The 26,839-nt window shown below is 38.8% G+C and overlaps 1 protein-coding gene across 8 annotated transcripts in view; it reads right to left on the bottom strand.

The window, feature by feature from the left end:
- Positions 1–3,272: 3,272 nt before the first annotated feature.
- Positions 3,273–26,839, bottom strand: part of yap1 (Yes1 associated transcriptional regulator) — a 120,263-nt gene continuing 96,696 nt past the window's right edge. For 4 of the 8 annotated variants that reach the window (XM_008108058.3, XM_008108060.3, XM_003219300.4 and 1 more), the window contains 4 exons: positions 26,283–26,330; positions 11,029–11,156; positions 8,593–8,705; positions 3,273–7,049 (listed from right to left, as the gene is read on the bottom strand). In XM_008108058.3, coding sequence (XP_008106265.1) covers positions 6,811–7,049; positions 8,593–8,705; positions 11,029–11,156; positions 26,283–26,330 — 528 coding nt within the window. In that variant the 3' untranslated portion in view covers positions 3,273–6,810. The remainder of the gene's footprint in view (positions 7,050–8,592; positions 8,706–11,028; positions 11,157–26,282; positions 26,331–26,839) is intronic. The other 4 variants (XM_016992672.2, XM_016992673.2, XM_008108059.3 and 1 more) reach the window with 1 other exon arrangement.

The raw sequence follows: 26,839 nt of genomic DNA, 5'->3' as shown, positions 1-26,839 counted from the left end.
ATTATTGTTCTATGCTAATAATGTAATATACTGTATTTACATTTAACTTGTAAGCCACTTTGAGTCCCCTTCGGGGTGATAGAGGGTGGGGTATAAATGTAGTAAATAAATATACTAACATTTTTGACTTCTTGCTGGGCATATTATTTCGTGTACAAAATTATTAAAAATGATAAAATTACCTTCAAGCTATGTATAACGTGCAAATGAATTTCATGTTTAGACTTGGTCCCATCTGCAACATCTCTCTCTCTGCAAATATAGATATTCCAAGATATGAACAAAACATTTCTGCCCCTAAATATATCAGATGAGAGATACTCAACCTCTATTTTATTCCTGCTTTTTCAATTAAATTTAAGTTTCCCATATGTTGGATGGATCAACAAATGCACACCCCTCCTAGTGGTCTGAAAGAGCCCCACTAGTAATATGAGCTGCAGAAGCTAAAATATCAGAATAAAATTAGAGAGATTCTGGATTAAAACCAAATTCAAACTAAATCCATATATTCATCATAAACTCCCTCAAAGTGTTACTGCAAGGATAAAAGACAGGACGAAGACCACTTATGTCATGTTAAGCATCTTAAAGCAGATATGGGATATATACATAAACCACCGCAGAGTATGAGGTATTACGTTAAATGGCAAACTGCGTGATTGCATCCAGAAAGCTCAGGTTTCACCCTTTTTCCTCACCTGCAGTATGGCTCACATATGATTTACTGCAATTCAGGTCTACGTCAAGCCGAGGTGGCAGATATTAGGAGCATTTTTCTTTGTGATTTCCAATCCTTTGATTTCATCAAAACAGACAATAATACAAGGGAGTGTTCAGAAGAACAAGGGAATATGAGAACATCAAAACTGAGGGATGCGAGTTTCAGTTCCAAAACAATCTTAGTTGGTGTCCACTTGGAACTGGAGTAGACATATTCAGTCATGGAATAGGTCAACATATAGGTAAACCCAACTGATTCAATGGACTGGTTATAGGGAGCGCACAACTGGGGCTGGTTATAGGGAGCGCACAACGCCCCTATTAAAGCAGCTCCACTGGCTGCCAATAACTTGCCAGGCCCAATTCAAGGTGCAGGTCTTGACCTATAAAACCCTATACGGCTCAGGCCCTGCCTATCTCCATGATCGCACATCCCCCTATGAACCAGTGCGGTCCTTGAGATCTGCTGGGGAGACGCTTTTCTCGCTCCTGCCGCCAACCCAAGCGAGGTTGGTGGGGACGAGCGAGCAGGCCTTCTTGGTAGTGGCACCCCAGCTCTGGAATGCCCTCCCTAAGGAGATTAGGTTGGCCCCTACTCTGCATACCTTCCATAAGGAGCTCAAAACCTGGTGGTTTCAGCAGGTGTTTGAATGAATCCATCCTGGCTATCCCATCAACTTTGACCCGAAATATACTACACAGTCTCATCTTCTCCTGATTATGGACTATGTTAATCTATGGGATTATTGATCCTCACCCCTCAATTGGAAGCTGTTGTGATTATCATTGATTGTCATTTTTAGTGTAAAATTGTGTAATAATGTGTTTTTATATTGCTATGTACTGTATGTTGTGTATTATTGTTGTAAACCGCCCTGAGTTGCTTTTGGGAGATAGGGCGGTATATTAAAAAAAGTATTATTTATTTATTTATTATCTACTCTAGTCAGGAATACCAAAAGAGTTTAAGCCTATCTTTACATGTGCTTTTGGGGTTAATGCTCAGTTAAAAACTTGCCTTCTGAAATGAGTTGTATAGGACACAGTTTATTCTGATCTGCTAGATAAATGTTTCTATCTGGTCTTAGTCCCAATTCATGATTAACATTTGTGTCATTCTCAATTAATTCAATAGAAGTTTGAACTCTGAAAAATGACTTCATTTCCCCCCAGTAACAGGCAGTTGTGTCAAACCACTGAGATTCATTTTGATAAGTCCCCAAATTTGGGAGCAACACATTACAACATTATATGTTATTTTTGTGGTATTAAGGAAAAACTGCAATATTAATGCTAACACATTATGGTTGAAATGTAACATAACATTTTATTGTCATTTTAAAAACATCTTAATTATCATCTGGAGAGATTTTTGGCTACTTTTGTTTAAAAAAGAAAAAAAACCCCAACATGTTAGTATCACATTACACTCAAAATTGAATCTAACATGTTATAAATTTCCAGGTAATGCCTGTTGGGAATTGATGAGCCGTCAAGCTCAAACCAACAATGCCAACACATGGAAATCACCCTCCCATTAATGTTTCCAAACTCTGCTCCATCCTGTCTTCTTTTCAATACAGCAAACCTTTGCATTATGTATTTATTTAACATGTTGATAAAACATTAATGAGACCATATATCAGGAAGAAGCATTAGAAGCTCCAGCTCATTATCTGAAGATCAGTTCTACAAAAATGAAAAGATCTGTTTTATAGTGTGTGTGATATATCATATACAGAATGCATACACTGAACTGGTGGAGCCAGAATTTGGACATTTACTGTTTACAATCCTAGGTCAACCCAACCACACTGGAAAGTACTTCAGGGTATAGTAGAAACTGATGACTAATACAGTTAAGTAAATATATATTTCTATACATCTGAGTTGTAACCTTCCAACTGAGGTAATAATTTCATTTAATAAGGTTTGAGTATCATTAAAAGTCCAATGAAATGTATGATATTGAAATTCCCAGCTTCCCATGCCTGAAGTCAAACTTAAGATCGAACACTGCTTTCAAAGGATGCTCAAGCAAACTACCAAGTGGGCAAATTAAAGGATTTTAACTTTGGACTAAAGTCAGAGTCTGAGAATGGTATATGCAAAATGTTGTCCTCAAATGCCCTATTTTGAATCACTTTGACATTTGTTCATTGTTTATATATTTGTTCATGTTCATTTTTGGTGTCCAGCATGAGCAGAACCGGCCCTAGGTATTTTTCAAGTGTAGGCGAACAGAATTTTGGCGCCCCCAGCCCAACCAATCACTGAAAAATAAAAGCGTTGGATAAGTGAAAATGTTAGATAATAAGGAGGGATTAAGGAAAAGCCTATTAGACATCAAATTACATTGAGATTTTACAAATTAAGCACCAAAACATCATGTTTTACAACAAATCAACAGAAAAAGCAGTCTCGACTGTGCCCCCGTATGTTTTACACCCCAAGCAACTGCTTAATTCGCCTCATTGTTGGACTGGCTCTGAGCATGAGTGACACAATTTTCAAATGTTACCATTTGTTAAAGACCAAACAAGACATCATGAGCGCAAAGTATATATTTATATCATGTAAAACAAAAACAGCAATGAAAAAAAGGTATTACATATAAGAAAATATTGTAACAGAATTTACTATGGTACCTAACAGAGGCATGCTCTTACATCTAAGAAAATATAATATTCATAGCTATATATATATTTGAAAAGGTTGTGTTTCAGAGTCCCAAAAACATTTTAAAATACAGTTTGTTTATCCTAAAGAATAAAAGTGTCATTATAGGAAGACAGACACGCCTGCCTCTTGTATAAAAACATTCCCCCTCCCCCCAAATGATTGCAAGTGAATTCATTATAGTCATTGAAGTCATGTGCAAAAGCTAAGTTAATGGTTAATCACTCGGAAATTGTCTTACTATCTCTTGCATTGCTTGAGTTCCAACACTGATTGGTACAATTTTTGATCCATACAATTTATAGAAACAGTACATATTCCAAAGTAGCTATGTTGCCAGACATACACAAGTATTCATAAGCTTCAGTTGCATTCTGAACACACTAGTACTTAAAAAAATATCTAGAAGCTACAAAGTTAGGACAGTGATCTGCTTAAATATATACATCAATCAATACAAAATTCTACCCATAACACTTTCTTTTTCTGCATTTCAATACAAAAAAAGTTAAGCAACTTTTGTCAAGTTATAGATTCAAATAAAAATTTCCAATCAGACTCATGTGTGTTTGTTTTTCTTTTGCCAACAGTACAAGTCATCTCTAAGGCACTTTTTCCATCAAATGAAGAGGCTTAAAAAGTAACTCGAGCTAAGTACTGCATAAACGGCTTAGTGTTAAGAGAAATTCAAGAATTCCCAGGTTTATGTCGGTACCTCTCCAGCAGTGCTACTCAAATACAGAATAAGCTGTGTAGTGTATTTACAACAAGGATTTTTAAAAAATAAATTCCAACTTTAAAGCTGTGACCAAGAAAAGCAAACAGAAACTATTTCTGTGCATCTCTATGCAATACCCAGGATTGGAATTCAACCGTTCCTACTTACTGCTCAAATAGGGACAAGTGGTCCTCCAGTATCTGGGTACAAACAGGCAAACCAACGTGCAGGAACTTTGAATCACCTACTTTTCTTCATCCATATAGCTACACATATATTTAGTGTCAGTTTGTTTTTTTAATATACTTTTGAAAAGGGAGGGGAGACTAGGAAGACAGCAGGATTTTCTCAATGGCAGTATGATCTGCTCTGGCAATCTGCTTTTGTCAACAGTCTTGGGAGGTTAACATGATTTGACGCGGGGGGGGGGGAGCAAAGTAGTCCTAGTTCTGTTAATTTCACTTCTCTACACTAGCAATGGTCAAATAAGTTCAGTTTTTAATGGCCAAATTTGTTAGTCCCAACTAGAATAGTATCAATGGAACTGACATATATGTTGAACTACTGAGTCCCAGACTAACAACTGGATTTTGGCCAATATCTCTTAGATCAGTGGTTCTCAACCTGTGGGTCCCCAGATGTTTTGGCCTTCAACTCCCAGAAATCCTAACAGCTGGTAAACTGGCTGGGATTTCTGGGAATTGTAGGTTAAAACACCTGAGGACCCACAGGTTGAGAACCACTGTTCTAGATTGAAAAAAATAGCCAGAAAAGCTACCAGATGGCCACCTCTGAACATTTGGACAAAACTCTAAAGGGAATGTGACAGCCTCCCAAGATATTTGTTAATTCTAATGTCTTTTTTAAAAAGTAAAAAAATAATAATTCATAGCTTATGTTGTAACGTTGATTCATGCTCACTTTGTTCACTTAAAAATACTCTTTGGAAAACATCATAATTCCTACAGACAACTTTGAGGACAATCTTATTTCCTGTTGAGTAACCGTCTCAAGATGTACTCATCATTCCCTCAACTTCAGTGCTAATGTCTATAACTAAAATACGCTACTACATGCTCGTGTCACCATCTAAACACATATCTTTACAGTCTTCTATGGGCACCATGGCTTAACTTGTCAGTATGCTTCTGATGCATCTTAATTTTAGTGTTCGCATTGTTTTGATTGTAAACTCCGATGACAGTGCAGATGATGCCATCTAACAAACTACAAGAAAGCATCCATTTTCATCCATTGGGGACTTCACAATCTCAAGCCACCAATTTCATCTCAATGTGGAAAGGGCTGTCCCTTGATGAAGAGATGTCATGTATCATTTGCTACATTTAATATAAGGCTAATTGGTAATCCTATAAAACACATAGATTAATACAGTTCCTCTTAAATAAAGTGGGATCAACTTTCAAATAAGTGTATTTATGAATAGGAAGCATTAACAACTTTCAAATTTTGACCTAACAGAATATTTGCTTCAAATTCTGGCACGGTAGTGTAAAAGATAAGCCGCCAATTCTTTAGTCTAATGTACTAATGTTCTCCCCAACTTGGCACCTTGTTGGACTACAGCTTCCACAATCCCACTGGGACTGTGGGAGTTGTAGCTCAATAAATCTGGAGAGTACCAGGTCATGGGAGGCAGATTTAATGAATACATTCAAAGCTATCTTTTAAGAAGTTACAAGCAAAACACAAGAACTATAGATATTTGTTGGCTATGCTAGTTAGGTATATAAAAAGTCAACCATTTCAGACTTAAATAAGACTAGGTGAAGTCAGGAAATTTTAGATTTCACTATGTAAAAATACAAAACAAAACACACAAAACCAATAACACTTTGTCCTATTCTACTACTAAAATTAAAAAAGTCTAAACTTTGCAAAGAGAAATATAAGCAGAAGAGGCATTGATGAAGGTTCTTAGAGTTGGTGTGTAAAATGACTTCTTAATAGTGTTATAAAATGTGAAAAAGCTAACTGAGAAAAGTAGTAAATAGCTGACAGTGGGCATAATCCAACACAATTGCTGTCATGCCTTTTTGGTGAATTGGGCCCAACAGCAAAAAAAAAAAAGTTTTCAGACTTCTTCTAATTCTTATCTCCAAATCAGTATTGACTTATGTTACATCAGATACATCATTTTCGGCTTGCTGGACCAGTAAGTCACTTTTGCCGCTTGCCACAGGCAGCACAGCAAACAACAAGCAGAGTCAACAAAGGGTGGGGACATGCAAGGTTCGTATTATTAGATAAAACAAAATGCAAACAGCTAGCAAGACAAAAGGAATGGCAGTCATCATCCCAGAATGGGGCTGGTCTCTCCCTCCTTCCACTTTCTTTCTCCCCACTACCACATCCTCCCCTGCTCCACTACCACTATGGTGAACAGTAGTTGCAACAGCCGAAACAAAACAAAACAAGATACTAAAACAAATAATCTAATTTGTCAGAGTCAAATGTCAAAGAGGTCAGCAGTATAACAGCAGCGATTGGACAAGGAAGAACAAAAACATGGGATGAAAAGAATCTGGAGTATTTTGTTCATTTACGTGTTTCCTCTATGATCTTAAGCCAAGAAGCCCTTGCCGCACAGACTTGTTCTGAACATCAGGTACGTGTCTTATCTCCTCAGATCCTTCAAAGACTTCCAAAACTCCATCTCCCTGAGGCCCCTATAACCAGGTAAGAAAGCTTTCTTTATCTAGCTTGGTGGCTGCCAATACGGACTCCATATCATTAAGGATATCAGAGCTCAAAGCTTCTTGTAGACTTGGCATGAGTTCCTCTCCTTCTATATTCATTGCATCTCCTTCCAGCGTTCCAAGGTCCACGTTAGTCCCTGGAATGGCTTCAAGGTAGTCTGGAAAACGGTTCTGATGAGAAGGGATGTTGCTTTGGTTGATAGTGTCACCTAAATATAATATGGATGCAAAGTGGGAGTGTTAAATACATCATATGTGAATAAACTGAAACTTTCTTCCTATAGCAGCCATCTATAGGATTCTCCTGCCTGACCCATTATGTGCTATAACCTTTATGCCATAAGTCTGGCACAACAGTATCTAGGCAATGGTTCACTGGACACACTGTGAAGAACAAGTGTAAGTTGAGACACTATTTAAGAATAGTAACAGAATACTGTCATCCAAGTTAACAAAAACCACCCCCAAATCTTCACACAATCCCAACAAATCCAGCAAAAAATGGCATACTTATGTACACAACTACTCTGTATAGCCCATAATTCGTGAGAAATTGACGAAATCTTGGGAGACCAGATATGGGGGAACATGCCTCCGACATGGAGGTCTCCATTAATTTTTGTGAGTCCTAAAACTAATGTTGGGGCAGCAGTAAAAAATACAGGCTTTTTTGTTTGCTTTAAGGAGTGATTAGGTTAGCCCCTTTAAACCAGTGCCAACACTCTCTGTGTACCAGAATAAGTAAGCTTTTGCTATTTCAAATACTGTATTTCAGCAGTGCACAGTAGGGAGGGAAACTGGTGTGGATCTCAGTGGGTTTATAGGAGATGGGTGGGAATGAGCCGACAGCTAAACGAGCTGTCAAAATTTAAGACATAATTAAAACCTATCTCTTCCAGCAGGTCTACCCATTCAATTTTTTAAAATGAATTTTAAATCTATATTCTCCTAGTATTGTCTTTTAATATTTGTACTATATATTTTATAGCAATGTGTTTTATTTGGGTATTTTAACTGTATTGTACCCACCTCAAGCCATGAGAAGAGGAGGATAACAAATAAAATATATTATTATTATTATTGTTATTATTATTATTATTATTACTACAGTAGAGTCTCACTTATCCAACATTCGCTTATCCAACATTCTGGATTATCCAGCACTGTCTGTCTTTAGTAGTCAGTGTTTTTGTAGTCAATCTTTTCAATGTATTGTGATGTTTTGGTGCTAAATTCGTAAATACAGTAATTACTACATAACATTGCTGTGTATTGAACTGCTTTTTCTGTCAAATTTGTGTAAAACATGATGTTTTGGTGCTTAATTTGTAAAATCATAATGTAATTTGATGCTTAATAGGCTTTTTCTTAATCCCTCCTTATTATCCAACATTCTGCCAGCCTGTTTATGTTGGATAAGTGAGACTCTACTGTACTATTATTATTAGTAGTAGTATTACTATTACTACTATAGGTGCATACTCTGTTGAAGGCCTTTACAATGAACCCTCCACTCAGTAAAAGAAATCCACAATGAAACAGTTTCTAAAGGATATTAATGGAATGCCCCATCCACATCAGCAATTCATTCTGTCTTATTGCTTAAGTATTTATCTTAATATTCATCTGAAAACTTCTCCATCAACTAAACTCTTTAGATATGAGGCATGACAAGAACAGAATATATCTTTGAAATCCCCCAGTTAGCAAAAGCATCAAACAGAAGTCCAACTGCAAATTAAGAACACAAACCTGTATCCATTTCTTCCACACTGTTGAGGAAGTCGTCTGGAGTTCGGGGGACACTGTAACTGCTCATGCTGAGGCCACTGTCTGTACTCTCATCTCTCGAATGGTAAGTTCCACTGAAAGGGAAGTAAATTCTAATTTATTTTGCTATTTATTTTCTAAGGACACTGTGATCCTCATTATACAAAACATCGGTTTAAACACAAGAAGTTGTGCTCTGTTCTCATCATAACATTAGGGATGCTTAAAAAAAAGCATGCCTGGGCATTTAAATCTGCAAAGAACATAAAATACTGTAACAGAACTACATTGCACAGAACTGCATGCCTCCAAAGACACAGGGGTGTTTAGGAAGAATTTCTGTAACTGCAACTATTATAACAGAAAGAGAATCTTCATACCCCTGCCTTCTTTATGTGGAGACAAAATTGGATCATTTATCACAATGGTACGACAGCACAGCAGAAGTTCACATTTTATAATAATAATACACTTTATTTATATTCTTCTTTATCTCCCTGGAGGGACTTAGAGCGGATTACAGTTTACATACATAAGAGAAACATTCAATGCCTTTTTACACTTTAACAAAGACATACAATACACAGAGGTGTAAAAGGTCTTCCTCTTTCCATCTCCGGCATCTGGAGACAATGCTCAACTCTGGCCATGGGGAGGTGCTCTTGTTTCATTTTTCCATGTCGAGAAGCCTGGTGTCCATAGACTTTCTCTGATTGTTGCCGGCATGTCTGCATGGGACACCCTTTTACCTCCCCACCAAGATGGTATCTATTGATCTACTCGCATTACATGCTTTCAAACGGCTATGTAGGCAGAAGCTAGGGCTGACAGCTTGAACCTCACTCCAACTTGGGGCTAACCCTTCGGTCAGCAAATGTTCTGCAGCTAGCGGTTTTAACCGCTGCACTACCACGGCCCCTAAACATGGCTGGAAGGTCTCTCAGCAGCTGTTGGAGAGTGCCTGATTGGCAGACTGGGTCCCTCCCACTCAGCAACCGGTGGAATGGCGGTTAAAGATGGCGGGAGGAGCCATACATTTTATCTATGGCTACAAGTGTAGGTAAAGAATCTGCAAGGCATAGCTGGAGACCATTTACAGTTGGGCCAGTTCTGAAGCCTGGGGTTTTATATGATTGCTATAGAGAAAATGTCTGAGGTGAGATTTGCTTGCATTGAACTGGCTTATGTGAGACACAGAAAGGTACTTGGAGGCATGTCATGAACTGCATGTTACAACACACCTGTGTTTTTTGGTTCAGCTTAACTTTTGTATTGTTTCTAAATGTTGTTTTACTATGGCTTTACTCTAAATCAATTTTTTTTGTAATAGGCACCTTCAAAATTGAATGCGCATTACCATTACATGGTGTGTTATACCATATGCAGTACTTGAAGTAGTGTCCAATAGAAACATTTATAGAGTGGTTATGTCTGAAACAGAATCAGTGCCCGCAAGCTTCAGAAACATGAGATCTATCAACTTTTTTCTGAATTGCCCGCAGGTGAACCATGATCACCCCTATAAACTCATTGCTGCCAGTTTTTAAATTCTTTCACTGACTTCCTTGACCTTCTATGGCTTAATGGGTACAATTCTGCCAAACTACAGTGTCCGCCTGGGCTGAATAAACCAAGGGAGGACCTATTTTCAAAACCATTAGTCATTTCTAGTCCTTTCTTGGAAAATCCTGCTACCAAACATGACAAGACCATATATGTGAAATGAGGATGAAGAGCTCCACAGAAGTATTTTAAAACATCAGAAATTTGGGGATAAGGGAGAGCCTTGAAGAAGGCACAGCCTTTCTTTGGGGGAGATACAGGCTTTTTTGGTCTGGCAGAAGGGAGGGCAGTACAGATTCGTCATTTTCATACTGTACAAAGAGAGCTGTAAATATTTCTTTAAAACGGATCTTGGGTGCACAACACTGTTAACAAAAACCCATAGGTTCCACAAATGAGGGTCAGAAAAAAGCTAGCCTATAGACCTGTAATACAATACACAAAATCTTATCACCCTTTCTTGTGTCAGCGTTACAAGGGATAAAAATAGAAACAAGAATGCCGGAGAAACTCCTTAAACTGAGCCCCACAGTGGATCTCATTGCTAGCTATTCAAAAGCTTTTCCGAGTCAGTAATCCTAAATGGTTGTATATCATACATCAATTGACTTGTGCCTGGGCAAACATGTTATGACTTTGAAGACGAGCCCTTCCTACATGTCTGAACAGTTGACTTCCTCCCCCAGGAGACAGCTTTTAATCCTCATTAAAAAAAACTTCATCTTTCCTTAAATGGCAAGTCCATTTGCAGCTGTGGATGTCAGAGCAGACAGATGTTCAAAACAGATGATTACATATACCAAACAGAATTTGAAAAACATCATTCACTGGTGAAACTAAACCACAGTTACTAACCTGTTAAGAAAAGGATCTGAACTATTTGTGGTCATTGTTCTCAGTTCTTGAGACATCCCAGGAGAGGATACTGGATTCTGAGAGCCATCTTGATCCATACTGGGAAGCTGACTACGGAGAGCCAATTCCTGCCAACCAAAAATTGACATTTGTAAATCTCACACAAGGTTCAAAATTTACCATTAGCAATGAAGAACAGACAAGTCTATATCCACAAACATGCAACATGCCTCTGAAAACCACAATATGGTTTTCAATTTAAGATAAACATTAGGAAAATTAAAATAATTGCCATACATAAATTTAAATTAGATGGTGTGCTCCAGCCTGTCATAGTGGCTTGCATGTTGGACTATGACTCTGGGGAACAGGGTCTAAAGCCCTACTTAGGGCCCTTCCAGCCCTATATCCCAGGATCTGATCCCAGGTTTTCTGTTTATCCTAGATTATCTGGCAATGCGGACTCATGTAATCCAGTTTAAAGCAGAAAACCTGGGATCAGATCCTGGGACATAGGGGCTGTCTGGAAGGTCCCTTAGTCATGAAAACTTACTGGATGATCTTCAGGAAAATCACACATACAGAGCTCCAGAAAACCCTGTGGTGTGTTCACCTTATGCTCAAGACACAACTCGAAGGCATACAACAACAAAGTAGATAATGAAGACTTTATAGTTAAAGATTTTCCATATCTTGGCTCACTCATAAATCAGAATGAAAGTTGCATTCAAGAAATCAAAAGAAACTAGGCAAGATCTTGAAGTGTCAAGATATATCATTGAATACTAAAATCAGGACAGCCCATGCCATAATTCCAACTTCTACATATGGTTGTGAAAATTGGACAATTGAAGAAAGCTGGTAGAAAGAAAATCAACTCATTTGAAATGTGGTGCTGGAGAAGAGTTCTCCAAATGCCATAGAATATTAAAAAGACAAATAAATAGATTCCGGAGCAATTAATTCTTCTTAGAAGCCAAAATGACTAACTTGAAACTGTCATGCTTTGGATGTATCATTTATTTATTTCGTATCAAAAGCATTGCATAATAAATAAGTTTAAAAGCGATAAAATAAAGGAATCACAAACAGCTAAATAGTTTTAGACCAAAAGTGGGCGACAGCAATCGCATTGTCCATAGCTTTAAACAACTCCTCCTCCGTGCATGAGGCAGGGCATTGTGGGCAAGCATACATATGAGGAGTTGTTTGTTCTGCTCCACAGTCACACAAGGTGGAGGATTCCTCCAGGTAGTGCCATCTTGTCAAGTTGTCTTTTGATCTGCCCACTCCGCTTCTCAGTCTGTTCAGGACTTCCAAGTTGCCCATTCTTGGTTTGCCCCTGGAGGCAGACCCTCATGGGGGGCCATCCAGTTAGAATTGCCAGGTTTAGCTGCCCAGAGGGACACCCTTGCTGTTGCTGGAGGAACATCAAGAGGAGTGGTGGTTCTCATGAAGCCCTTCCTGGATTTGAGTCTACTGGGAGGAGGCTGAGAGTCATGCAGTGGGTGGCTTTCACAATGTTCAACCTTATTTCTCTCACCGTTAGCAGCAACTTCCCGTCGCACATCAGGGGGGACAATGACAGTTAACTTGTAGAGTTTATCAACAGGTGTAGGTTTAAGGCATCCTGTGATTATTGTGCATGTTTCGTTCAGTGCTATGTCCACCTGCTTTGAATGGACAGACTTGTGCTAGACAGGACAAGCGTATCATGAGAAGACATGACTCACTAGGAAAGTCAATAATGCTTGGTAAGCTAGAAAGCAGTAGGAAAAGGAGAAGACTGCATTACAGATGAATATATTCAGTCAAAGAAGCCACAAACCTGAATCTGCAAAACCTAAGCTGGACTATTGATGACATGTTGATTTAGAGATCTCTCATTTCTAAGGTCACCACTAAATTGAAGCATACATACAATGAATAAATGGAATATACAAAATGTGGTACCAGATACAATGGCTTTAAACTACAGGAAAGGAGATTCCACCTGAACATTAGGAAGAACTTCCTAACTGTGAGAGTTGTTGGACAGTGGAAGTTTCTGCCCCGAAGTGTGGCGGAGACTCCTTCTTTGGAGGCTTTTTAAGCAGAGGCTGGATGGCCATCTGTGTGTGTGGGGGGGTGCTTTGAATGCGATTTTTCTGCTTTCTGGCAGGGGGTTGGACTGGATGGCCCTTGAGGTCTCTTCCAACTCCATGATTCTACAATTCTATGATTCTAGGTGCTCATTTGCATGAACAAATAGCACTGTAATGACAACTTTCAAGTAAAGACCCAGATTTTAAATCCATGCAAAGGTCCAGATTTCTTTAAGTGCAGGTTTTAAAAATATGTACTTTAACATAAAAACACAAAGTCTAGGGGAAAGCTGGCCGAGAACTATGATTGCCTTTTCATAACTGGGAAAAAGCCTCACTCTGTTAAACTCTTCCAACGGCCCTTGGGAAAGAAAGACTTAATATTTACTGTTCGCTCAAAATTCTAATTTTGGATACTGTAAAAGGAGCCAAAATGATCCACCAACTTGTTGGAGAAGCTAATATAAAAATGAGGTTGATTTTTTTGAAAGTTCTCATATTACTCTCTTGAAGCTATTTAGAGATGTGTGTATATTTAAAGCATAGCAGGACCTAGAAAATTTGTTAGTTTCCAAGTATGCAATTCAAAAGCTCCTGAACATTTTCTACACCGTATTTTTAAATCTTGCTGTCATAGTTCTGGCATTTTGTGCATACAGTGTGCCCTCAGTATCTATTAGGGTGTGGTTCCAGGACCCTCCATGGATACCAAAATCAGTGGATCCTCAAGTTCTGCCTACACATTAGTATAGTGTGCAGCATGTGGCAAAATCAAGGTTTGTTTTTTTTGAGAAAATCAAATATTTTTGAGCTGCAATTGGTTGACTCCAGAATGCAAAACCTGTGTATACAGAAGACTAACTATATCTATAAATGGCCCATGATCGGGAATTTGCACAAAAGTTTAAATATAATATTTGAAAGGGTCAAATGTGTTTTAGGCAAGAGTAGGTTTTAAGTGAAAAATATCTGGCAGTGGGGGCCATTTTGGTGGGTTATAACTCCAATTTAACAAGAACTATATTAAAATTTCAGGAAAGCTATTATGGAAGTGGGTTGCTGTGAGTTTTCCCGACTGAATGGCCATGTTCCAGAAGGATTCTCGCCTGACATTTCGCTCACATCTATGGCAGGCATCCTCAGAGGTTGTGAGGTATCAATGCAAGGAGAGAATTCTTCTGGAACATGGCTATATAGCCCAGAAAACTCACAGCAACCCAGTGATATTGGCCATGAAAACCTGGGACAACACATTATGGAAGTGGCAAGTCTCAAAACTATCACTTGCTCTGTGTTGATATGGCTAAGAAATCCAATCCAGAACACTCGCCTCTCTAGTATTTTTTAAAATAGTATTTATAAAAGCATGAAGCTGAGAAGACTCATCTGCTAGCCATGTCATATGCATTCTATATAGGGCAAAAGGGAAAAAATCACTCCTAAACTGGGAGAGTGGAGGGATAAGACAATGAAATGTTAATAATATGAGGGTTTATGTATCTATATATGTGTGTGTATAGTCTCTCTCTCTCTCTCTCACTCACTCACACACACACATTTAAAACAATGTGCACAGTTCTGTCTCATGGGGCACACTATTCACTAACTTTTAAAGTGGTCCTTACCAAGCAAAGCCATTCAAAGGCACGTAAAATGAGAGGCTTCAATCTACCTCCTGCAATGTGAACCAGGATAAAAGTTATGTTTTGAAATCACACTGTGTATATTAATTGGCTTACTCACTGCCAGGATGTTTGTGTTACCCGTAACAACAGTTTTCTCAATGGTCATTATTAACAGGATTGAGTGTACTTCCTTGCGTTTCGTTCTGACCTCAGTGTCCACAGTCCCTCCCTCCCTCCTCTCTGTGGGTCTACCAATCCTTAAGATGCCATAAGGCTCTATGTTGCAGTAATAATAATAATAATAATAATAATAATAATAATAATAATAATAATAATAATAATAATTTTATTTTTATACCCCGCCCCATCTCCCCAAGGGAACCCGGGGAGGCTTACATGGGGCCAAGCCCAGGCCACAAGCAATATAAAACTCAGCAATAAAAAACAAATCATAAACAAATAAAATCACATATACCAATAAATAATAAGCACACTTTGATAAAAACCTGGGAGAAATTAACACAGCCATCTCTCTGGATATGGTTTTATAAATTAGCCCAGGCTACAGTCTATCATTGATATGTTTCAATCTTTGTAATTTTACTTTTTAATTAATACCAGCACAGCCAAGAGTCTTCATTAATATCAATAAGGAATGAATAAGTATTAAGGAACTTTGTACAGGAATAGTTACCAAATATGCATGGAATCCTTCAAATTGCAGCAGAACTGTAGAAGACTCATAGTTTCCACAGACTTAGAATAGTTCAAGCCAAAAATCTATCAGACAGTTGGCCCCAATTATTTTTAGATCCCCCCCCCCCCCCCACAACACACACACACACACAGTGACACCGCTCTAGTCTTGATGTCCCACAGGCCCTGGAAATGATTACTTAGCTGTTGCATTTTCTCTTGCGTGTCAAGGTACAATTGCATCTGATCGTTAGGAGAATATTTATAGAAAGGCTGAAAAAAACAAATTCAGAAGCCCGTCACGCACTTATACCAATAGAAAAGAAGAACTTCCGGAAACAGAATGATGAAAGGAGGTTTTGGTTAAGTAGTACCCTACATACTCATGTATAAGTCTTAAAATATTAGTAAAAAATCAACCAAAAATACCGGAATCAATTTACTGACAGGTCGATGTGTGTACTGTATCTTAGGAACCAGCTCCTTCTCTGAGTAGAGTGGCAAAAGGCAAGAGCTTAGTCCATCCTGGAAGAGCTTAAAAAGCACAAACCCCCCTCCCATGTGGGCGAAACGTCAGGAGAGAAAGCTTCTGGAACATGGCCTGAAATACTCACAGCAACCCAGCACCAATCCCCTTTACTGTCTCTGCCATGGCCTCACTTTTGTTCTTTTCAAAAGCCTGGCAGGGAAATGGCAGTAACAGCCAAGGATGGCTTTCCCCTGAGGCTGCAATGGTGCTATCCCCTTTCTGAAGAATGGCCCTTTATTTATCTGTATCATACACATAGTTTGGGGCCCAGGTGGCGCAGTGGATTAAACCGCTGAGCTGCTGAACTTGCAGACTGAAAGGTCAGCAGTTCGAATCCAGGGAGCAGAGTGAGTTCCCGCTGTTAGCCCAGCGTTTGCCAACCTAGCAGTTCAAAAACATGCAAATGTGAGTAGATCAATAGGTACTGGGAAGGTGACAGCGCTCCATGCAACCATGCCGGCCACAACACCTTGGAGGCGTCTACGGACAACACCGGCTCTTCGGCTTAGAAACGGAGATAAGCACCAGCCCCTAGAGTCGGACACAACTAGACTTAATGTCAAGGGGAAACCTTTACGTACCCATAGTTTGGTCCCAAAATATGTCCTTAATTTACACATGAGGTCAACGTATGCATGAGTATATATCAGGCATGGGCAAACTTCGGCTCTCCAGGTGTTTTGGACTTCAACTCCCGGAAGGCTGTTAGGAATTGTGAGAGTTGAAGTCCAAAATATCTGGAGCAACAAAGTTTGTCCATGCCTGGTATATATGGTAGTTTGAGCATATATGCTATTCTCCAACAGATGTGGTTGGTTTTGACTTATATAAATTAACATGAAGCCAAGCTTTTGTTGTCTGTTTCTCTTTTAAAGGAGTGATATTGTAAATCAACAGGGATGGATTAAGACTATCACAACTTAGTTTTAATTCCTTACTCACCTATGCTTTCTAGACATCTTAGAGCAAGCGTGTCAGTATTCAGATAATTTTGACTAGTATAGAAACCAGTCACCTCAAAGACCTTTCCATGATCGGTAGAACCATTTATTTTCACAAAAGAGAAACTGCGATTCTGCATGAATATAATGCACCTATATCACCCTGCTTTTGTATGTGGGCCACCTGCATGAGCAACTTACCACAAACCAGACTTTGGCGTACTGTCAAAACCAGCTTCATCTGGAAAGTGATAATAACTCAACATTTCTTTTTTTAATATTTTATTTCATTTTCACCATTTTTGACATAAAGGAAAGGGGAACAAAGAAGGGGGAAGGTGAGATAGTAAAGATAATGATATGCAGGTCATGGAGTTTTGTTAGTAAATTAATTCTATACATGAATCACCGGAAGTGTGAAGATGGGGGAAATTATTGTTGAATACTCAACATTTATCAGTGTAATGGGTTATTACAATAGTTACTACTGTGAAAATACAAACATACCAAATACAACATTACCAAAATCTGTTCCATGACCCAGTCTTCATAATCTGAGTGTTTGCCTATTATCAGAGACAAGGAATCACCTCGAACATTGTCAGGGAATCTGTTTCTCCTCAGAGCTTGTTTACACAGTAAAAAAATGGCTTGACCTCATTCATATATGAACTAATTATAAGACTGGCTGAGGCATGCAAATGGATGCTAATATTAGTAGTCTGCTCATATGAGTGGAGCAACATGCAAGGGGAAATGTACAGAATAGTACAGTGCCTCCTATGTAATTATCTTGAAATTACCTGGGGGGAAAAACAGGCTCAAGTCTTAAACACCTAGAAAAGTTGGGAGTTTACTGTAGAAAGGATTAAGCATCTTCCATGAATGTGCTCAACAATTATACTGCTTATATACGTGAACCATAAAAACAAAGCACCTCTTAGTTTCACAAATTTGCCTGCTTGTGTCACTCACCATACTGCCTCCAAGCTTTTTGTATGCCTTCAAGTGATTTCTGATTATAACAATCCTAAAGTGAACCTATCATGGGATTTGTTCAGAAGAGGTTTGCCTGTCCCTTCCTCAGTGATTGAGAGAGTATGACAGGCTCAAGGCCACCCAGTGGGATTCCATGACTGAGTGGTGATTTGAACCCTGGTCTCCACAGTCATCGTCCAACCTTCCCAACTACTACACTAGCTGGTCAGGCACATCTATTTTTGTCTCCTAGGAAAAAAAACAACAACACAAACATGCTTATTTGTGCTTGCATGGTTTTAAGGCAGAACAATGAAGTGCTCCTTGTAACATTTTAAAACGATGTAACTCCATGGCACTCAATTGCACCAAGCACCATCACTTCTGAACAGTCTAAAAAATTGCACTGAAACAGAGAATGAATCGTATACTCTGCAAAAATATGAGCCATGTTGGATCAAGACGGAACACCACAAATTGTTTTGCACTCATATACACTTTCATTTCAAATGTCAATAAATATTTTAGCAGGAAATTCAACACAGAAGACTTTTGGTCTCTCCATAACATGCTTAACGAATACAGTCTCCTTATTCATAACAGCAATATACATCATAAACACAAAGGTGAAACAGAAATGGGTTTCAGGTTTTTACTTTGCTGGCCACATCAGTTCCAATTCCAGTGTTTTAGTAAAGTATAGGCTGAGCTTCCAACTATGCATTGCTTGCCTATGGTGGTAGAATTGTGGACTCCCATGAAGGAAGAGATTATGCTGAATAAAATATCACTTTGGTCTACTGAGTCAGTTAGGATTCTATGGAAGAGCCAAACTAAACGTGCTAAACACTTCCACACAGTAAGAGAAGCCAGTGTGTGTGTATGTGTGGGGGGGGGGGGGGGGAGGCTTGGGCACTGGCAGAAGATCTCACATAGATAAAAGCTCTGCTAATTCAGCAATATTAACGAGGAAGTTATTACTGTGCAGAAGGTGGCACCAGTAAACCACTTATGAACGTACCTGTATTTACTTGAATCTAACGCGCACCTCAATTTTCAACACCCTAAAACAGTTGAATGGGTCAAACCCCTCCCAAATATCATATTGCAGTGGTTCTCAACCTGTGAGTCCCCAGGTGTTTTGGCCTACAACTCCCAGAAATCCCAGCCAGTTTACCGCTGTTAGGATTTCTGGGAGTTGAAGGCCAAAACATCTGGGGATCCATAGATTGAGAACCACTGGCATACTGGGTCCAATAATGCCTTCCACTTGGGTTGATATGATTTCTTTGTGAAGGGTGTCCTGCTGCTTTGTCGTATGTTTCAGATTCTGTCCAGTGCTGCCCTCTGAAGGGTTACAGTGTCGTCAAAGATAATCAGTAACAGGACCAACAGCAATCACTACCAAAGGAGATTTTTCTGGCTGCCAATCCTGAATCCCATCAGGTGATGAGTGCTGAGAGCCCAACAAAATTGCAGATGATAGATTCCTATCTTGATGAACCAGAGAAGGGAGCATAGCCAGAAATTTTAGAAACTACATCTGACTGCTGACATTCTTGTACCTCCTTCTCCACATCCATAAACCTATTCTCTTTATGGCACTTATGAAGTCTTGAGACAAAGATGTTTCAGTACAAGATGGTTGGACTCTGGACAAAATGGTTTTTGAAATCTAAAAAGTGACCAGATGTGGAAGGCACCCTAACTTGGACATAGATATCAGAGAGTTTAAACCATTGGTTCTCAACCTGGGGTCCCCAGATGTTTTTGGCCTTCATTTCCAAGAAATCATAACAGCTGGTAAACTGACTTGGATTTCTGTGAGTTGTAGTCCAAAAACATCTGGGGACCCCAGGCTGAGAACCACTGGTTTAAACCCTTTTCATGGGACCTTTTGAGGGGCAATTGTTAGTGAAGAGCCCAAAGTTGTTATGCAAGGACAAATTGGATAGATGGGAAGCTAAAAACGCAGTATAAAGTTTAGAATTTTGAGTGACTTGAACTTGAGGAGCAGGTCCATTGCCCAAATTAAAACTTTGAGAAAGGCTTCTATAAAATACTTTTGTTGTTGTTTATTCTTTCAGTCACTTCCGACTCTTCGTGACCTCATGGACCAGCCCACACCAGAGCTCCTGTCGCCATTGCCACTCCCAGCTCCTTCAAGGTCAAGCCAGTTACTTCAAGGATACCATCCATCCAGCTTGCCCTTGGTCAACCTCTCTTCCTTTTCCCTTTCATTTTCTCCAGCATCATTCTCTTCTCTAAGCTTGTTGGATCTTCTTGCAGTCCAAGGCACTCTCAGAATTTTCCTCCAACACCACAATTCAAAAGCGTTTATCTTCCTTTGTTCAGCCTTCCTTATGGTCCAGCTCTCGCATCCATAGGTTACTACGGGGAATACCATTGCTTTAACTATGCAGACCTTCATTGCCAGTGTAATGTCTCTACTCTTCACTAATTTATCGAGGTTGGTCATTGCTCTCCTCCCAAGAAATAAACGTCTTCTGATTTCCTGGCTGCAGTGTGCATCTGAAATAATCTTTGTGCCTAGAAATACAAAATCTGTCGCTGCCTTCACATTTTCTCCCTCTATTTGCCAGTTATCAATCCATCTGGTTGCCATAATCTTGGTTTTCTTGATGTTTAACTGCATTTGCACTTTCTTCTTTCATCTTAGTTATAAGGTTCCTCAGCTCCTTCTTACTTTCAGCCATCAAAGTGGTATCATCTGCATATCTAAGTCTGCCTACAAAACTGCCTACTTTTAATGATAAATGCACTTTTGTGGGGTTTTCCTTTTTGCTTCAAAATTCAAGACTAGTTATTAGTTCTTAACTGCAAATATTGAGAAAATATAGATGAAGGCCTTGAACATCATCTATTAGAAGTATTAGAAAAGAAAAGCGGAACTCCATGTCGCAGTACCTATAAAATTAAACTTCATCTAAATCCAGCACATTACAAACATAGGAAGAAGATTCTCTGCGGAAAAAAGGTACTGTACTTGGATTGGAATTAACCTGGAGCTAAAAGGACAAGCAAGTCAAAGTTCTGTAAGAAGAGTTATAAACCCTTGAGTTATAAACTGTATAGTGAATTCCATGTGAAATCTTGCCTGTGAGCAGCACTCCAGTGAGCCCTCCATCCAAAGGGAAACATTTATGAGAGTGCCTATCTACGCCTTTAGTTGTGGTAACCTAGTGAATTATATGGGTGTGAATATGTTCAAGGTTTGCACCTGAGTCACAATGCACACACTCTAACACTTAAAAAGGAAAACATTTTATTTCTGCATATTAACAGCGTGCAATTTATGTGGGAGGGGAAGTGACTCACTGATTTTATAACACATGGCAAGGTTAGGCACTATCATAACATGCTCTTACAGAAATGCTGAGAAGAGGGAGTTAATGTTCTAACCCCACATTTTATACAATCAGCACTATTATCATCCTCTTGCTTTTTGGCATGATCTCTGACTTACCTAAGCTCCAGTAAATGCCCGACTGCTCAGTATATGTATTCTTTACAAGCTTCAAGAAAAGGCAGCTCTACGACCCTGAATATTTAATTTTGCTTAATGCCCATCATAAAAAATATTCCTATTTATTTTGTTTCAAACTATCCCATTTCTGGGTTGTTGTATGTTTTCTGGGTTGTATGGCCATGTTCCAGAAGTATTCTCTCCTGACGTTTCGCCCACATCTATGGCAGGCATTCTCAGAGGTTGTGAGGTATATGGAGAAACTAAGCAAAGAAGGTTTATATATATATATAGTATCTCTGGAAAGTCCAGGGTGAGAGAAGAACTCTTGTCAGTTGGAGGTGTGTTTCCTCCTTTCTGTTGAAGTTGTCCACATGCTTATGGATTTCAATGGCTTCTCTGTGTAGTCTGACAGTATATTATTTGAGAACACAGAAATGCTCGACCACTCCAACAACTATCATGTCAGCCCAGATAACATACAACAACCCTGTGATCCCGGCTATGAAAGCCTTCGACAACATGTTGTCCTATCTCTTCAGTCAAATACAATAAGACCTGTTATTGTTCTTCTTTCTGATACCATCACATGGTTTATAAAAAAAAAACAGCTACCTTCATAGAAGACGGAAGGACCTGGCACACAGGAACACAAAACTAAAGCATCCCTGAAAGATGTGTTCCGAAGCTATGTTTAAAGATCTCCAAGGAGTCCACTATCTTCTGACACAGTCAATTCCACTAGTGGGCAGATCTCACAGTAAAAAATCCGTTCCAACGTTTAAGAGAAATCCCCTTTCTTTAAATATTTTTAGGCCAAACATAAAAATTTGTCATGTCTCCCCAGCTTAATTTGCAGCAGCCCACAAATTAACCCTTGTTTTCCTCAGGATCCCTTAATAGGGTTTTTCTTCAGTTTTCAAATGCCCAGAAGCTTTGGTGTCATGCCAAAGTCAAGGGTAGGAATAGCTCTGAAAAATGATCAAGTTGAGAACTTCTTAGCAGTACTGGATCAGTTACAGAGCGCTGGATCAAAACGCAATAAAAGTTCAACTAGTTCAATTGGAGCAATTATTTTTTTGAAAATTGTATGCCTGTTTCCTGAGCCATAAATCACATCTAATGAACAGAACATCAGAAAGGATGTCACCTAGGTAAGCTCTTTGTTCCTACAGTATACTCTACAGCACTCATTTATAAACATATGACAGTTCCCTGTAGCTCATGTGTCAAACGCATGGCTTGCAAGCCGTATCCAGCCCTCCATATCATTTTACGTGGCCCTCCAGACGCTGGAGTACCACTCCTGTATTCCTCATGATTAGACATCATGACCAGAATGGATGGGAGTGATGATACATTAACGCTGCATTTTTTTCTGCTTGGTCAGGATAGCTAGATTTAAATGCATATACAAGGATTACATATATAAATCTTTCCCCTATCTCAGAGCCACAAGTGCTGTTTGGTTGTAAGTCTTACTATCCCCATTCTGCATGGCAGATCATAAAAAGTGATGGGAGTGGTTGTTCAATAACACCTGGGGATCCAAACTGAGTAAAAACTAAAAAGCACCGACCACTATGTATAAAAAAATAAAGTTTGCCCTCTGTATTCAAGGATCCTCCATCCATGGATTCAACGGCCCTTTGAAGGCAAGCATAAAGCTGATGTGGTCCTCAATGAAAATGAGTTTGATATCCCTGCTGTAGCCTGTTCCTAAAGTTAGATAATTTAAATGATTGTGGTGCCTGTGTGTATTTGCCTGCCTATTCAGGCTGATAATGCAAAAGATATCCATACAAACCTAAACTATTATCATTGTAGTATTAGAGATGGATAGGAGCAGGCCTCTGAAAGTCTTCAAATAGAACTGATTATAAACAAGATGATCGAACTCCGGACTGAATGGTATTTGAGATCTAAAGAGTATAGCAGCAATCTTACCACAAAGATAAGTTGGCAATCAGCATAGCTAAAAATGAGTGAGATGCTTACATACTGTGGACTAATGTCACCTGAAAAACCAAATGGAGATATCAGACATGTGCATTGTCTCAGCTTGAATAAAAGACACTGTGGTATCTGTTTCTATTTCCAAGGATTCTATATTTTCCCATGCCTTTTATTCTGCCTTTCAGACAATTGTTGCCTCCCAAAACTGCTTACATCAAAGCATTAAGAAATCCTGAAGAAAGAATGGTAGAGATCTAGTGTCCATTGTAAAGTTTCAATACTTATCTAGTGTTTAAAAATGAGAGCCAATTGTGGTAGAAAGAGTTTACAAATGAAACAAATGAGAAAACAGATGTAAAAGAAAGCAAATAACACAAGGAACCATAGTTGGAGAATCTGGAATTTTTAGAACTAGGTGAGATCAGAATGATGGTGAGGATGACAATATGCACAATGTAACACGATGTTTAAATCAAAGATGAGTTGAATATGTTAATGGGCTCAAAATTATCAAAAAGGATCTCAAACAATTTAAACTAATAATGCAAAAACCAAGCAGGAACAGATTTTTAGTGTCAGGTAAGTATACATGTTTATAGCTCATTTGAACCAGTAACAACTTGCTTTTTTGCCATTGTAGACAAAAACAATGTGTTGAGGGCTTCTGTTAGAATGATATATTCTCTATATGAAAGAAATGTGTAGATGCTTCTTTTTAAAATAAGAATACATTTATCAGAACACAGAATGCTGAAACAATTTACTGGTCAGTGACTGTGGTATTACTGTACCTTCTATTCTAGCATGTTATTATCTTTCCTACTGATAAAACTGCTTTGATTTTGTGCAGAATTCTAATTTCTACACTCTGTTTACAGCATACTAGTATAATGGCCATTATGTCAGAGCAAGAGGTGCTAAACAATTTCTACATTTCTATAATTTATTTTGTTTGAATGCAGTATGTCAATTCCAGCATGAGAGGATGCTGACCTTTAGATTGCCATAGGAGAAGAGAGGGATAATGGCAAGATTGATAGATGACGTTATTTCCAAACACAAGGTACTAAACCAATCAGAAGCACTCTGGAAGATAGAAACTGGGATAAGCACCAGTGAAAATTGGATTGACAAAGAGAAGTAGTGCCAATGGAAAAAATGAGCGTTTCAACTGGTTTTAATAGTAGTGCGAATCCCCTCAATGGATTGCCACCATGTCGTGGTGAGGAGGCTTGCGTGTTCCAATGAACCTGTGGGTGTAACCACCGGAGTCATGCACTCCCAGGGGGGCCACAGGGGAGGTTCCAGACCGAGCACAATCTGAAGACCTCAACGGCAGATCAGGCAGAAAATAACATGGTACATGTTACAATGGCTGTGAAGGCGGAAGAAGGCTGCAACAATTTGAGAAGCCACTGTCATCGTCTTAGTCACGCCATTGGTTGGGACCCTCACTCTGTGAAGCCTGTGTATTGATCGGCTGTGCACCAACCTCCACACATTAAAAAAAACTCATGGACAGGCGTCTTCTAAGCACTTGGAAGGCCATCATACTTGGACAACGAGGGATCACTTAAATAAGTAAGTAAGTAGATTGATAAAAGGCAATTCTCCAATAAAACAAGAAAACTAAGAGAAATGGTTGTATGAAAGTGGTTTCTTCCATGATTCACAGGGAAGGATAGAAAAGATAGAAATTATTAAGTAACAACACACATTCCTCCCCATTGTGAGAGGTGTGGAAGATGATCAATCCAATCCTACTGTGTTCTTTAAACTAGAACTAATAATAAATACACTGAATTTGGTGTATATCCCATAGGTTGTGAAGCAAACAAATGACAAAATACTAAAAGATGTTGAACAAGATAAGAGACAGCACTCCTATAAAAGTTTTTTGAGTCTGAAGTACTGAAAAAATGAAAGGTTTTCCACAGTTGCCGTATCAAATTATCAATATATAGATTAATTTCTGCTACTCATTTTTTCTTTCTCTGAGATTGTCATTTTATTAGCATTAGATTGTTAAAATGGTATGGAATAGATGTAGTACAATATTTAAAATGGCAAACTGTAGGATGCAACTCAGATTATTAAGCTCTACCCTATACTTGCTGCACAATACACATACAAATAAAACTTCATTGTGTGAAGACAGAGCTTTCCTCCAAGGCACAAGCACAAGCAAAAACTTGTAGTGGATTTGAAGAAAAGCGAAGCAATAATATTACACTGCAACCCTCACCACCCACAGCAACCTTTGAAACTTTTCATACTGTGGCCAAACTTTATAGTAATCTCATCTCAACTATGATTCTGGACTATATCAAGCTGATGATATATAGTGGTTTGAAAGCTTTTTTGATTGAAACCAATGAGCAACAGAGCTATCAGAACGTGTATTCATGTGGAATATCAATTTCTCACATGTGTATTGAATATTTGAAAAACAGAAAAAAGTAATTAATATCAAAACACCTTGGCATCAAGTTCTGGTGATGACTACATGGCCATGTAGGTCAACAGTGGTTTCTCATGCTGCTAGAGAGAAAATGTGCAAGACTGAATACTGGTTTCATTCATATGAGAAAAGCATTGAGATCTTGACTTTTGGACCAAATAGAAGGATTAGTAAGGGCTCACAGATCCCTTACTGTGGAGGGATCCCTTAATGATGATTCATCATCATCACTATGCCCAGCAAACAGGATATCCTCTCTGGAAATCAATGCACTGCCTTTGAGGGTGAAACAAAACAAGACCACTTGCTTTTTATTAAACCACCTGCTCTTTAAAATATGAGAAACAATATTTTGAGAAACACACAGCTCCTTTTCACGCATACTGAGGTTATTGGCAAGCTAGGGTTAAAAAATGCAAAGCCCAATGCATCTTGAGCAATTGGTCTAAGTTTTTTAAATGTTTCTTAGTTTGCTGAAACATTTGTTAGGAGCCTACCTGACGTTTTGGAGAATTTGCTGTGCTGGGATTGATATTCCGCAATGCCTAAGAGTAAAAGAAATAAGACGGATAAACATTACTTGTCTGCTCCTCATGGTTGGGATGGGAAGGCTGGTTTGACAAACACATCACCCTCTTAGCATTCTGAAGAGGCAAGCTCCCATGACAGCCAAAGATGACAAAGGATAAGGGAGTTAAGAGCTGACAAAAGCGGCTGCGTAATGGAACAAGACGCTTAGGGGTGCTTACAGAGCATATGAACACATGTTGGTTTAGCAAACAAGGGAACGAAAGGAAGAGGACATCAAAGTAGTGGACACTGCCTGGCCTGCAGTTAGTCAACTTCTCAAGAAGTTACTGAAGAAGAAATCCAAAATTAGAAGCTTTATCTAAAAGCATGCTTGCATGGTGGCATATGAATTTGTTTGAGGATTAATATAGCAAAGCAGTTACAGGAAAGGCCCAACCATTTCAGCTGAAAAGAAGCTGTTAAACTTGTCCAGAGATAATGTATCATAACTCTTTTTATTAAGGAGAGTCACACACCGCAATGA

This window comes from Anolis carolinensis, chromosome 3, assembly GCF_035594765.1.
Source record: "Anolis carolinensis isolate JA03-04 chromosome 3, rAnoCar3.1.pri, whole genome shotgun sequence".
Taxonomy (NCBI): Eukaryota; Metazoa; Chordata; class Lepidosauria; order Squamata; family Dactyloidae; genus Anolis; species Anolis carolinensis.
The sequence above is the reverse complement of the archived record's forward strand: the minus strand, read 5'-3'. Positions and strand labels throughout refer to the sequence as shown.